This window comes from Rhinoraja longicauda, chromosome 2, assembly GCF_053455715.1.
Source record: "Rhinoraja longicauda isolate Sanriku21f chromosome 2, sRhiLon1.1, whole genome shotgun sequence".
NCBI classification, from domain to species: domain Eukaryota; kingdom Metazoa; phylum Chordata; class Chondrichthyes; order Rajiformes; family Arhynchobatidae; genus Rhinoraja; species Rhinoraja longicauda.
The window spans coordinates 98662301-98677983 of NC_135954.1; the positions used below are offsets into that span (position 1 = coordinate 98662301).

General features: G+C 42.0%; 1 protein-coding gene across 1 annotated transcript in view; it reads right to left on the bottom strand.

Moving 5' to 3' along the window:
- The window catches only part of ptprn2 (protein tyrosine phosphatase receptor type N2), a 669963-nt gene that overhangs the window by 415493 nt on the left and 238787 nt on the right, over positions 1–15683 (bottom strand). Inside the window, exons 8-10 of the mRNA XM_078424921.1 lie at positions 14210–14250; positions 7528–7895; positions 2648–2734 (exon numbers count right to left, since the gene is read on the bottom strand). Of these exons, the coding sequence (XP_078281047.1) occupies positions 2648–2734; positions 7528–7895; positions 14210–14250 (496 nt within the window). The remainder of the gene's footprint in view (positions 1–2647; positions 2735–7527; positions 7896–14209; positions 14251–15683) is intronic.

The following is a 15683-nucleotide window of genomic DNA, read 5'->3' on the forward strand; positions in this document are numbered from 1 at the left end:
AAAAGTCCATTCTTCTTCTCTCCACAGTTGCTACCTGACCAGCTGTGGATTTCCAGCATTTCTGACTGTGAGGATCAGCCTATGATCAGTCATGATCTTATTGAATGGTGGCATAGGCTCCACGGGGTTTCATCTTACATTCTACTAAATGCCATTTTTAGTTGCATACACTCATATGTGTGCATATTAGCACAATACTAAAGTACAGGAATAGCCTTGCCAAAGTCAGCATTCTCCGAAGAATTAAAACAAATTTTACTTGATGGAGAAATAACGAACCTGCAGATACTAATTTACAAAATAAAGAGCTGAAGTTACTCAGCAGCTCAGGCAGTATCCCTGGAGAAAATAGATAGGTGACATTTTGGGTTGGGATCCTTCTTCAGATGGGTCCTGACCCAAAACGTCACCTATCCATGTTCTCCAGAGCTACTGTCTGACCTGCTGAGTTATTCCAGCACTTTGTGCCTTATTTTATCAAACCTGTGCTTTCAATTGAATTAAAGTTCTTATGGAGAGAGAGAAACTGAGTTAATGTTTCACATCAACGAGAACACAGCAGATTGAGCCACTGCATCATAGTGCAAGAGGTCCAAGTTCAATCCTAAATCAGGTCCTGACGAAATGGAGTTTGCACATTCTCCCCATGACCAAGTTCAATCCTAAATCAGGTCCTGATGTAATGGAGTTTGTACATTCTCCCCCTTGACCAAGTTGGACAGTGAGTAGGTCTTCCAAAACGAGAGAGAAAAAAAAGCAGCCTTCTGATTTGGTTCTGCTAAAAATACGGCTCTATAACTAAACAATCTCACTAAATAGCACTTGCCATCCTTTTCAAATTCTCTTTGGTATCTGTGACTGTATCAGATGAGCAAGAGGGGGAATGGTTGGAAAAAGTGTCGTAAAAAAAAATCATCAGATTAGCTCTGCCTATGGACAAGTTATGGCATCCACCTTCCACTGCATCGCAACAAAACCATCATTGATCAACAACTAAATCCAAAAAAATATTACACCTCTTGTATTCCTTGAAACCTACAATCTTATTGATGTTGTCCAAATACCACTAATTTACCCCGTCTTCTCTCAGTCATTTTACCCTGGTGCCCCACCACATCTTAGTCTATGGTCATTTTCCGGAGCATAGCAAGTTTAAAAGAAACTACACATTTCTATGCATCTGATCCATTTGATCTCAGTGAAATAAAAAACATTTAAATATTTGTGTGTTTAGAACGCCTTCCACTCAAAAATGCATAAACACTATTTTCGACACTTCAGACTGAAGCACTCCTAACATCTTCTGACAGCTGTGGAATCACTAAGTGGAGTGTCAAGTCACAACACAAGGAGACTTGTAACTCTGTGCTGAAGCAGATGTTCTTGGCAGTAATAGTCAGGAGCTTGGATAGATTCATTGTTGAAAGCGATGAAAGCCGAATGAGCAAATTTCATTTTAATCCTGCAGAGTTACAGTTATGGAAACACTCTGCTGACTACTTTAACATTAACAGTAATTAAAACGTTACAGAGAGTGTGGAAAGCAAAGTTTGGGATAACCTGTATTTTAAAAATGTGGACTGATTGAAACATAACTGATGAGCAGAATGTTGAAAACTGATATTCGGCACTGTTGGAAATCTGGAGCAACCCGTTTTAAACATCATCCTCTGTCCTTTTCCGTTGGAAGTAATGGAAGACGGATAATGTGAGGCGAGGAGGAGGAATTTCTTTAGCCAGAGGGTGATGAATCTGTGGAATTCATTGCCACAAACAGGGATGGATGCGCCCATTTTGAAAGTGGAGATTGATAGGTTCTTGATTAGTAAAGGCGTCAAATGTTACGGGGAGAAGGCGTGAAGAATGGAGTTGAGTGAGAAAAATAGATCGAAAGGTGGAGCAAACTTGATTGGCCGAGTGGCCTATTTCTGCTCCTATGTCTTAAAGGTGCCTTAGAGATAGAAATGAGAGAGATGTGCAAATGGATGTTACTCCAACTAGAAGGTTCCACAGTTGCCCAAGGGTTGCTGCTTAGACAGATACCTGTCAAAATATGCATGCATTAATTAAATATTGGAGCCATTACCAAAGCAGTTGTTCACTACAGATCTGCATTGACCTTCATAGTGAAAGTGAGGTATTAAATATTCAGCGGGATCTGGACAACTTTGATATTGATGCCATTTGCAGATAAAGTATAAAGAGGTGAATACTGGCACGAAAAACATGACCATGACGGCAAAGTGAGGGTGGAGGGTGGAGGGTTCAGAGCAAGTATTGGGCACAATTCCAGAACCAGGAAGCTGGGAATCATGTGGATGTTTAAACAGGGCAAGCTAAGGTCTTTAGGTTGTCAGGGAATTATTAGGGCAAGTTGGTCCATAACAAAGTGGACAAACACTTTGAATAATGTCAAAAAGCACCTTAACCAAATTTCTAATTGGCAACAGCATCAGAGACTAAGCAGGACTCAATGGGAAATGTCCCTGATTGCCAGGACAGTAGATAGACAAAAGTTCACAGACCAAACAAACATTTTCTTAAATGTTTTGTCTCCACATACTTGGTATGCGTCCAATGTCCAAAAGAAACATTATTTGTACACAAATATCTCCCAACTTTGTAAAAAGTAAAACACTGGACATACTTGACATCGCTGAAGATATTCATCTGCAGTTTCAGAAGACGAGCCAAATCTTCCATCAATTCCAGGCCTTTTTCTACACTCAGGGGGCTGGAGGGAGAAAGGAGTGGGGGGGTGGAGGAAAATACAATGCCAACAATAAGAGTTCATTAATAGCTGCTGAGCTATAGGTCCCAACTGAGCCCTCACCTTTGACCCTTTGGGAGTGCAAGCGGCAACACATTATATCCTTGTCAAACTACAAGAATAATGGCAAGAGAATTGGGATCAGGTGCTGCTTAGGGCACGATGAATAACCCAAATTCTCCATAAATCATAAAAACAATTAGCTGCAGATGGAACAGACATAAAAAATGCATCTTAGACAGTCTTTGTCTACTAACAAACAGAAAATAATTAAACTTATCATAAAGTTTTAATTTCAACTGGGGAAAATAGGCCAACTAACACACACCCATTTTATAAATAAAGCTTTGGTTAAATGTTGCTGCTCAAACTTATTCAAGTGTTTCAATATTTCGATCCAGCTCTTCTTACAAGTACCTCGGGTCAACTAAAATTGGTTTACAGTTTAGAGTTTAGAGATACAGTGTGGAAACAGGCCCTTCGGCCCACCGAGTCCGAGCCGACCTGCGATCCCAGCACATTAACACTATCCTACGCACACACTCAGGACAATTTACAATTTTCCCAACACAATTAGCCTACAAGCCTGTACGTCTTTGGAGTGTGGGAGGAAACCAGAGCTCCCAGAGAAAACCCACGCAGGTCAAAGGGAGAACGTACAAACTCCGTAAAGACAGCACCCTTAGTCAGGATCGCTGGCGCTGTAAGTCAGCAACCTTACAATGTTGAGTCCAAATGATTATGAGAAAATTAAGAGTTTATTTAGAATGAGTATTCTTTAGGAAGTTTTTAAAAACTAAACTTTTCTGTCAGGGAGTGTTGGATTTCCTCCTATATTCTTTGCGGTAGATTAATTGTTCCAGGTCTCTTGCTGGATACATGGGTTCCAGCAGCAAAGAGAGCAGAAGAGGAACAATGAAATTTGTTGCAAGTTCTTTACCAACTAGTGCAAAGCAATCTTGCACATCATATCTAAAATTTGGATTTTTTTTTTTAAAGTGCCGAATTTCCCACTGCAGCTGAAAGATTTAGGATACAAACATTAGATACAAAAAGATTTTAATATATTCAACAACATTTTAAAACATCAAATCACTGAATGCTGCTGTGAATCCACCAAGAGTAAATATGGCCCTTGATGTAAAAGAGTCTTACGTTAAGCTATCGTTAAGAAAAATACATTTTGATCACACGAGTTCAATACAGAACCTTTCAGGTGGTACAGGTTCTAAAGTTTACCTTCGTTGAGTACATTGTCAAACTTCAGAAGCCGACATCACATGCTCTGTGTCGGGGGATGGGGACAATTTTGATTTTAGTTTAGAGACACAGCATGGAAGCAGACCCATTGAGCCCACGCCGACCATCAATCACCTGTTCACATTAGTTCTATGTTATGGCACCGCGAGGGATCTGATGTACCCTGGATCGGGATTGTAATATAGTAATTTGATGATTAGCTGTGAGGAATATTTAGCCATTTTGTATTATGGTGGTGGGAGTTTGATGTGTAAATATTAATGTAAATAACTGAATACATTTAATTTTGTGTTTAAAAAAAATCTAGTTCTATGCTATCCCACTTACTCGTCCACTCCCTCCACACGAGAGGCAGTTTTAGAGGCCCAATTAACCGACAAACCTGCATGTCTTTAGGATGTGGGAGGAAACCAGAACACCCAGAGGAAACGGTGGCGCGGTGGCGCAGCGGTAGAGTTGCTGCCTTACAGCGAATGCAGCGCCGGAGTCTCAGGTTCGATCCTGACTACGGACGCTGTCTGTACGGAGTTTGTACGTTCTCCCCGTGACCTGCGTGGGTTTTCTCCGAGATCTTCGGTTTCCTCCCACACTCCAAAGACGTGCAGGTTTGTAGGTTAATTGGCTGGGCAAATGTAAAAATTGTCCCTCGTGGGTGTAGGATAGTGTTAATGTGCGGGGATCGCTGGGCGGCCCGGTCCCGGTGGGCCGAAGGGCCTGTTTCTGCGCTGTATTACTAAATCTGAAACCCACGTGGTCACAGGGAGAATGCACCAACTGCACACTGACAGCACCCAAGGTCGGGATCAAACCCGTGTCTCTGGCGCTGCAGGGCAGCAGCTTTACCAGCTGTGCCAATGGGCCTCCCATCTTGGAGTTTAACATTAAGGAACCTCTATGTTGTGATTTACCCATGAAATTAACAAGGATGGCACAGTGGTGCATCTGGCCATCTGAGACAGTTGTTGAAGATGGTCCACTGACAGCATTTAACACGTGTCTGGAATAATTTAAATCTCATAGGCACTAGACCCAATGGCCTGTTTCCATGATTCTAAGAAAAGGAAAAATCTGCAGAACCATTAAGTAAGACGGGCATGTGAGACTAACAGATTGGTGCAGCAAAGAGCCAGCAGATGTGATGGGCCAAATGGCATGGTTGTTGCTGCATTGTAAGAATTACGAACAGGATTAGCCCGAGCAGCTAGAATATACATTTCTAGATAATCAGGTTTTGCACCAGTCTTCAGTGTGGATGCCTTTTGCAGATCGTTAACATTTTAGTGAAAGGAAGTGGATCAGAAATCGTCAAATTACATGATCTTTCATCAGAAGATTCAAATTTGGCGAGAATTCCTCTTTGTACAGAACTAGAATATTTGGCCCAAATATCTTAGACTTGTCTTTACGACCTGCAGGATCAGGAGTTGCAACAAGACCTTGATCGGTTGGCCACTTGGAATGAGGAATGTTTGATGGAATTTAATACAGAGAAATGCTGTGTTACGCTTTGGGAAGTCTACCATGGGCAGGGCCAACACAGTAAATGGGAAGGCTCTGGGGAATGTTGTAGAGCAAAGGGATCTAAGAGTGCAGGTACATAGTTCATTAAAAGTGGCGTCACAGGGTGGTCAATAGGCTTTCAGCTCATTGGCCTTAGAGTACTGAGTATAGCAGTTCGGAGGTCATATTGCAGTTATGTAAGACGTTGGTGAGGCTGCATTTAGAGTATTGTGTTCAGTTCTGGGCACCATGTTTTAGGAAAGATGGTGTTAAGTTGGAAAGGGTACAGAGGAGATTTACGAGGATGTTGCCAGGACTTGAGGGCCTGAGGTAGAGGGAGATGTGGAGCAGGCTAGGACTCCAAGGAATAGAGTAGGAGGATGAGGGGTGATCTTGTAGAGATGTACAAAATCATGGGAGGAATAGATCAGGTAAACTCAAAGGTTCCTTGCCCAGAGTAGCAGAATATAGAGCCAAGGGACAAAGGTTTAAGGTGAGGGGTAACTGTTCTTTTCACACAAAGAGTGGTGGGTGTATGGAATGAGCGACTGGATGAAGTAGTTGTGGCAGGTACTATCACAATGTTTAAGAAACATTTAGACAGGAACATGGATAGGATAGGTTTAGAGGAATATCATGTGATAGGAGTAGAATTAGGCTATTCGCCCCACCAAGTCTACTCTGCCATTTAATCTTGGCTGAACTATCTCTCCATTCTAAACCCATTCTCCTGCCTTCCCCTCATAACCTCTGACACATGTACTAATCAGGAATCTGTCTATCTCTGCCTTAATATGGGCCAAAAGCAGGCAGGTGGGACTAGTGTAGAAGAGGCATGTTGGTCAGAGTGGGCAAGTTGGGACGAAGGGCCTGTTTCCATGCTGTATGACTCTATAACATGACTCTCTTCCAATCCTGGATCACCCAAACTTTTCAGTAGGTCTTTTTAATCCTTTCTCATTTTCTTTCATAACTATTTCTTAAATACATCGTCCTTTTTGAAGAAGGGTCTCGACCCGAAACGTCACCCATTCCTTCTCTCCTGAGATGCTGCCTGATCTGCTGAGTTACTCCAGCATTTTGTGAATAGTCCTTTTTGACTTGATCGCTCTTGTGAAATGCATTCCATTTCCTTACCTCCCACTGGGTAAAACTGGCCTCCAGTATTAATCAGGAAGTGTCTTGCATTTGTTACCTTTAGTTTTGACTATCCTGTAAATGGAAACCTTTCTCACATGTGCCTTTTCCACCCTTTCTCATTGTCTTCACCCCTTGCCCCTTTTCTGAAGAATGGAATCTTAGACTGGTCATTATTTGCTAATTATTATATTCTTTCTGTCAAGGCATCACTTTGTGAAAATGGGTTAACATACGATGAGCGTTTGACCGCTGGAGTTTTGAAGGATGAGGGGGGACCTCATTGAAACTTACCGAATAGTGAAAGACTTGGATAGAGTGGATGTGGAGAGGATGCTTCCACTTGTGGGAGAGTCTAGGACTGGAGGTCATAGCCTCAGAATTTAAGGACATTCCTGTAGGAAGGAGAAGAGGAGGAATTTATTTCGTCAGAGGGTGGTGAATCTGTGGAATTCATTGTCACAGAAAGCTGTGGAGGCCGTCAATGGATATTTTTATGGCAGAGATAGATCGATTCTTGATTAGTACGGGTGTCAGGGGTTATGGGGAGAAAGCAGGAGAATGGGGTTAGGAGGGAGAGATAGATCAGCCATGATTGAATGGCAGAGTAGACTTAATGGACCCGAAAGGCCTAATTCGGCTCCTTTCACTTATGATCTTATTATAATGTGTTAATTCTGTTTGGCTCTCCGTGGATATGGCCTGATCTGCTGTATTTCTGGCAGTTTCTGTATTTATCGTTTGAGAATCATCTCTGTTCCATCCACAGGAAACCCAGTCTAGGTGATTGGACATCACTGCTTAGTGGAGTCTATGAGAATTTACTTTTTTGCTAAACGGGCAATAGTTCTAATACTTACTTTTGCTCTGTCACAATATATCCACACAGGTCGCTTTTTGAGGATTCTATGTCCAGGCGCAAGTCCCCATGCTGAGAATTTTTCTTCTGAGATTCCTTGTACATAGTCTTCTCATCGACCTCCCGGTCATCAAAATCTGACCCATCTTCGAAGCCAACTATGCCACTTTTGGTCTTTCTGGCATTGGACACCATTCTGGTGATAGTGTTGCTTTTCACGTTCTCTAATCCAACTGTTCCACTGGATAAGAAGCCATATCTTTTGACTTGGTTCCTATGAGAGTTGATGAACAAGGGCTCAAGACCCAGAACTTCATTAAGACTTTGCAACTCCTCACTGCTCATCTCCTCTGTGTTGTGAATTTTCCTCTGTGATAAGGAATAATAAATATTGGTTAATATTAAACCGTATTGATCAGTTTAATTTCGTTAGATACTTAAATACAAAAGGCCAAATACAGTGGACAGACTTGGTTGCACATGGCCAAGCTCAAAGTAAAACATTATCTTTTCATGGGTTAACTTGAACGTTTGAAGGCACTGGGCCTGTACTCACTGGAGTTTGGAAGGATGACAGGGACATCATTGAAACTACCCAATAGTGAAAGGCCTGGATAGGGTGGATGTGGAGAGGATGTTTCCACTAGTGGGAGAGTTTGGGACTAGATTCCATAGCCTCAGAATAAAAGGGTGTACCTTTAGAAAGGAGGTGAGGATGAATTTCTTTAGTCAGAGTCTGTGGAATTCATTGCCACAGACAGCTGAGGAGGCCAAGTCAATGGACATTTTTAAGGCAGAGATAGATAGATTCTTGATTAGTAAGGGTGTCAGGGGTTATGGGGCAAAGGCAGGAGAAGAAAAGATAAATCAGCCATGATTGAATGGCAGAGTAGACCTGATGGGCCGAGTAGCCTAATTCTGATCCTAGACCTTATGAACTCTGTTATCATTTACTGGATGCATTCAATGCATATCTACCAATTCAGTATATATTGTATTTAAGGTATGTTCGAGCAGTGGTGCAGCGAGCAATGCTGTTGCCTTGCAATTCCGGCAAACTGGGTTTGATCCTGACCTTGCAGTGCTTTTTACAAAGTGTGGATGTTCTCCCTGTGGGTATGGGTTCTCCTCCTTCTCGTTGGTTTTCTCCCATATCCCAGGGCATGCTTGTTGGTTGGTTAATTGTCCACATAAATTACTTCTAATGTTGCTCCGTGGGTGGAAGAGAGTTAGCGTGCATTTAATAGGCATTTTTAGGGTAGAGTTAATAGGCACAGGGAAATTAATGGGGAAATGTTATTGTTCAGAATCTGTATTTACCCAATGGACTTCCTTTCAGTCATAAGGAAAAATGGAATTCATTTCCTTGTGTGTTCAAATCTTACAAGCTCATTTTTGCGCTAGATACTGTTACTGAATAATTTCACTTAACACTTAGGCCACACCATAAAACCTTAATCAGCTCATTAACATGATGGAAAGCTATTTTAAAAGGGAAAAGTACTCCCAGTCTCATTTTAATAGTAATGAAGTGCAGTAATAAAGGGAGTATCTACGTTAAAAAAAAATCCAACGCAGTGAATGATCTATCATTCTGAACATAATTAGTACTTTTTAAAGCAGTGATATTAAACACTACAATAGCTCCCAGAACAGGAAGTGGTCTGCACTTCACTTTCATCGATATGTTGGACATTGAACCAATCTCAACAGCAAAAACAATTACGCAATGTCATTCAGGAAGCATGGGATCCTATGGGACACAAGGAACTGGATGCTGGAAACTCCCCCACCCCCTTTCAACCATTTCCCCACACTCCAGCTTCACACTTCACTCCTCCCCTTAGAAACGTAGAAAATAGGTGCAGGAGTAGGCCATTTGGCCCTTCGAGCCATTCAATATGATCATGGCTGATCATCCAAAATCAGTACCCCGTTCCTGTATTTCCCCATATCCCTTGATTCCGTTAGCGCTAAGAGCTAAATCTAACTCTAACACGTACTAAGGACAATTTACAGTGTCATTGGCAGTGAATTCCACAGACTCACAACTCTGTGTCAAAACATTTATTTTTTTTTCTTCTTCTTCTTCTTCTTCTTCTTCTTCTTCTTCTTCTTCTTCTTCTTCTTCTTCTTCTTCTTCTTCTTCTTCTTCTTCTTCTTCTTCTTCTTCTTCTTCTTCTTCTTCTTCTTCTTCTTCTTCTTCTTCTTCTTCTTCTTCTTCTTCTTCTTCTTCTTCTTCTTCTTCTTCTTCTTCTTCTTCTTCTTCTTCTTCTTCTTCTTCTTCTTCTTCTTCTTCTTCTTCTTCTTCTTCTTCTTCTTCTTCTTCTTCTTCTTCTTCTTCTTCTTCTTCTTCTTCTTCTTCTTCTTCTTCTTCTTCTTCTTCTTCTTCTTCTTCTTCTTCTTCTTCTTCTTCTTCTTCTTCTTCTTCTTCTTCTTCTTCTTCTTCTTCTTCTTCTTCTTCTTCTTCTTCTTCTTCTTCTTCTTCTTCTTCTTCTTCTTCTTCTTCTTCTTCTTCTTCTTCTTCTTCTTCTTCTTCTTCTTCTTCTTCTTCTTCTTCTTCTTCTTCTTCTTCTTCTTCTTCTTCTTCTTCTTCTTCTTCTTCTTCTTCTTCTTCTTCTTCTTCTTCTTCTTCTTCTTCTTCTTCTTCTTCTTCTTCTTCTTCTTCTTCTTCTTCTTCTTCTTCTTCTTCTTCTTCTTCTTCTTCTTCTTCTTCTTCTTCTTCTTCTTCTTCTTCTTCTTCTTCTTCTTCTTCTTCTTCTTCTTCTTCTTCTTCTTCTTCTTCTTCTTCTTCTTCTTCTTCTTCTTCTTCTTCTTCTTCTTCTTCTTCTTCTTCTTCTTCTTCTTCTTCTTCTTCTTCTTCTTCTTCTTCTTCTTCTTCTTCTTCTTCTTCTTCTTCTTCTTCTTCTTCTTCTTCTTCTTCTTCTTCTTCTTCTTCTTCTTCTTCTTCTTCTTCTTCTTCTTCTTCTTCTTCTTCTTCTTCTTCTTCTTCTTCTTCTTCTTCTTCTTCTTCTTCTTCTTCTTCTTCTTCTTCTTCTTCTTCTTCTTCTTCTTCTTCTTCTTCTTCTTCTTCTTCTTCTTCTTCTTCTTCTTCTTCTTCTTCTTCTTCTTCTTCTTCTTCTTCTTCTTCTTCTTCTTCTTCTTCTTCTTCTTCTTCTTCTTCTTCTTCTTCTTCTTCTTCTTCTTCTTCTTCTTCTTCTTCTTCTTCTTCTTCTTCTTCTTCTTCTTCCCACTAGGGAAAAGCCTCAGTGAGCAGTCGTTCACAGTGTGTGGGATGGTCTGGTCTGGATATCTGCAGTCGCAAGCAGGGCTGTCTGCCATCCCCCACTTGTGCAGGTGATGGGCTGTTCTTGCATGGAGGCTGCGGATTCTGTTCAGGGTTAGCCATTGCTTGTGATGGAGGTCAAATACCGGTGGTTTCACTATGGGATCTGTGATGACCTCTCCGTTGTTGGTGTTGGCATCTTTCCAGGCTCTGCTACCACTCAGTCTTGGGGTCAAAGTCTTCCAGGGATTTCACCTCCCACGTTCCATCGGTCTGAAGAAGGGTCCCCACCTGAAAGGCTGACCGACCATTACCTCCCCAAATGCTGCTTGACTTGCAGAGTTCCTCCAGCACTCTGTAGTTTGCTTAAGATTGCAACATCTGCAATTTCTTGCATCTCCAAGAGAGAAAGCAAGTTAGTCTGCATTAGCATAGCAAGTTGGGATGCATTGCAGAGAAGGTGGAGGAGGGCAATGGATGAAACAAAGGGAAGATCTCTTATCGGGTGAAATAATATAGTTATTATTATATATATAAATAATATAGTTATTAAGAAGCAAAATAGTTCCCAAGTCAGAAATGCATCCACAAACCGTTCACACAAGTCAGAAGATGTCCCCAGAGGACTTTGTCCCATCGAAATAGATAGTCTAGAGAAGCATTATAAATCTCGTTTTGCCATTCTCAATAAAGCTGATAGTAATACATTTACGCAGAGCTAACGATATGCTGATTTAAAAATGTTAGTTTTTAAAATTTAGTTTAAAGATACACCGTGGAAACGGGCCCTTCGGCCCACCGAGTCTGCGCCCATACACTAGTTCGATCCTATACACTACGGACAACTTACAGAAGCCAATTAACCTACAAACCTGCACGTCTTTGGAACCGAAGAGGAAACTGAAGCTCCCGGAGGAAACGGAATGTGGTCACAGGGAGAACATGCAAACTCCGTACAGAAAGAACCTGTATTCGGGATCAAACCGGGGTCTCTGGCACTGTACGCCAGTAAATTTACTGCTGCACCACTGTGCTGCCCCAACAGTATGTAAAATCTTGCAGACAATGTTTTAAATGCTATTGGCAGTTTAAAAAAAACACAGTTACTGGCCCGGATGGCGTGCGTCTAGATGGGATTCTCAATATAGACATCAGCGTGTTAACTGGCATGTATTATCCTTGGGTTCGTTGTGGCAAAATTCCAGCTCAGGGCAGACACCTGGAGCCCCGTGGCAGCCATAATTTCCATTCTGCTGATCACCCAAAAGCTTGCTCATTGTTGTCAAGCGGGAAAGGGTGCAGAGAAGATTTACGAGGATGTTGCCAGGACCTGAGGGCCTGAGCTACAGGGAGATGTTGAGCAGGCTCGGACTCCATTCCTTGGAGTGCAGGAGGATGAGGGGTGATCTTATAGAGGTCTTCAAAATCATGAGAGGAATAGATCGGGTAGTTGCACAAAGGCTCTTGCCCAGAGTAGGGTAAATCAAAAACCAGAGGACATAGATTTAAGGTGAGGGGGGGGGGGGAAGATTTAATAAGAACCTGAGGGGTAGCTTTTTCACACCAAAAGGGTGGTGGGTATACGGAACGAGCTGCCAGAGGTGATAGTTGAGGCAGTGCGGGCAAGTTGGGCCGAAGGACCTGTTTCCACACTGTAGGACTCTATGTATGTACTGGCAGCATGCAAGTTGGATGTTCTTTGGCTGGGGAGGACCTGTAATTAGGCCACATGGCACATTTCAGTGATGAGGATTCCAAGGAGTGATCCCCTGCTCTTTATTGTGTTAAGAGCACTTCTGTCGGGAACTTTTTGTTTAGTTTATTGTTGTCATGGTACAGTAAAAAGCTTTTGCTTGCGTGCCATCCAGTCAAAGCATAGACTGTATATAGGCCGACAGTGGCACAGCGGTAGAGTTGCTGCCTTACAGCGCCGGACACCCGGGTTCGATCCTGCCTACAAGGTGCTGTCTATATGGAGTTTGTACGGCCTCCCTGTGACTACGTGGATTTTCTCCGCCTTTTCTCATACACTCCAAAGGCGTACAGGTTTTTACAGGATAAAGCAGATGAGTGAGATTCAAGGGATTGGTTTTATAATGAACTGAAAGCCTCCCCCACTGCCATCTTCTGATGCTGAGACAAGAGACTGCAGATATTGGATTTTGAAGTGGATTAAAATGCAAACTGCTGGAGGAATTGAATGAGTGAGGCAACATCTCTTCAAGAAATGGTCATCGTTTCAGTTTGAGACCCTGCATCTGCTCTGAATGCAGCATCTAAACCTGAAATGTCAACCAACCCGTTATCTCCACTGACGCTGCTTAACCTGCCGAGTTCCTCCAGAAGTTAGTGATTTGCTGCTACCTTCCCATGATTGCCAGTTAAAATAAATCTGAATATTTTCTTCAAAGCTGGTAGGACAAGCAATTAGACAATCGACAATAGGTGCAGGAGGAGGCCATTCGGCCCTTCAAGCCAGCACCGCCATTCAATGTGATCATGGCTGATCATTCTCAATCAGTACCCCGTTCCTGCCTTCTCCACATACCCCCTGACTCCGCTATCCTTAAGAGCTCTATCCAGCTCTCTCTTGAATGCATTCAGAGAATTGGCCTCCACTGCCTTCTGAGGCAGAGAATTCCACAGATTCACAACTCTGACTGAAAAAGTTTTTCCTCATCTCAGTTCTAAATGGCCTACCCACAAGAACACAAAAAAATAGGAGCAGGTGTAGGCCAACCGGCCCATCGAGCCCACTCCGCCATTCAATACGATCATGGCTGATTCTTGGAATCACCCCTTATTCTTAAACTGTGGCCCCTTGTTCTGGACTCCCCCAACATTGGGAACATGTTTCCTGCCTCTAACGTGTCCAACCCCTTAATAATCTTATACATTTCGATAAGATCTCCTCTCATCCTTCTAAATTCCAATTAGGAAGAAATAATTACAGGAAACAAGATAGGTTAGAATGTCCATTCACTTCCCTACTAATACTTTGTACTTTAGTGGCAATCGGTGTTAGGAATTTGTTTCTTTTATAAAACTCAAGTGAGCATTTCATTGTAATCTGTAGCAATGTGTGACCATTTTGGAGGTCTTCATAACTCAATTTTCATTACGCATCTGTTTTACAAAATATAGACACAAGGAACTGCAGGTGCTTGTTTAAATAAAAATCACAAAGTGCTGGAATAACTTAAAGGGTCAGAGGGCATTGCATAAGACATGGGTAGGTGGTGTTTCGGGTTGGGACCCTTCATCAGACCTTTTTTCAGTCTGAAGAAGGGTTCCGACCCAAAATATCACTTATACATGCCTTCCAAAAATGCTGCCTGACCCACTGAGTTACTCCAGTACTTTCAATTTTTGTTTTGCTTTACAAAATAAATCACTGGTCTAATAATATTTTACAAACCTGTAGAGAGATCCTTTCATTTATGTCATCAGTTTGTTTTCCTACAAAATAAAAGATAGCATTCATATTAGATTGTTTTATAGTTAAACCAAAAACCATTAAAGGGATGTTTAAATACTATAATCCTCCATCTTCTCCTCTGTAACCAGTCCATCTCCCACACATTGCCATAGGGGCTGCCTATACCACACTCTCATTTCACTCCTGCAATGAGGAAGAAGGTAGGAGAGTCTGAAAACTGTAACATCCAGGCTCAGGAGCAGATTCTTCCCTACAACCACCAGGCTTTTAAAAAAACAGCCTCCAAATAACTCTGAACTACATATACTTGGGGGCATCATTTTTGTCTTTGCACAATTATTGTTTGCCGTCATACACGTTATATATATATATGTATATGTGTGCGTGTTGTCCAATGACACCAGATCAGCAATGACTACATACAGTAGGGTGAACTCACGCAATAGGTGTAATTCCCAATAATAATCAAAAGCATCTAATAGGTCCCAGTCCCCACGCAAGGGGTGCAGTCCCTGATCATCAGAGGGAAAGCACAAACAAACTTGGATTCATCCTAGCAGCTTCCTCTTTTCCCTCTCCCTCTGGGGCTCCTCTGTTTAAAAAAAGTAGGGCTGACAAGGATCAGATTAATTGGTCCAATAACCTTTAATTGTGGCCTGTTTGCTCCAGAGTGCCAGTGTTCTCCAGCAGCCAGGTATTCCTTGTTGGCTTCTTCTGGCCTGTCTGCCCATGACACGGATCGGAGCTGACCTTAGGAGGATGTGTTGTCAACACACAGGCACACGCACGCACGCACACCCATGCAATACATACTGAACTCTTTATGTTGTTCATTATGGTGTTTACAGAGTACTATGTTTACATATCTGTTGTGCTGCTGCAAGTAAGACGATCCAACAGAGTGTGTAAATGTTAAAACTCTTCAGGGTGTTCTAGGAGGATCTTAAAAACTCTTTTCCTGCCCTTCACTCGGCCATTTGCTTGGTATATTGTTAATTTTATCGAACAGCTCCATCCAAGACTGGAAGAAATTTCAGCAAAGTGTGGATGCATCCCAGACCATCACACAAACCAACCTCCCATCTACTGACTCAATTTACACCTCACGCTGCCTCAGCAAGGCCAGCAGCATAATTAAGGACGAGTTGCACCCCGGCCTCTCCCTCTTCTCCCATCACCCATCCTGCATTTTGTGTCCATCTCGGTATAAACCAGCATCTGCAATTCCTTCTGACACATCCTGTATGTTTTGGGTGTCTCTTTACAGAAAATTTTGCAAACCAAGAAATAATGGACTACAGGTCTAGAGGGAATAAGATATTTGAGAAAATGATTCTTTGTTTTAAAAAAATTGTAATATTAGAATGAACAGTGCTGGCACGTGACGAACCTTCAGGACGTGATGACCTGCTCTCCAGGGTTTTCAAGGGGATGGTTACAGAATTAGAGGATG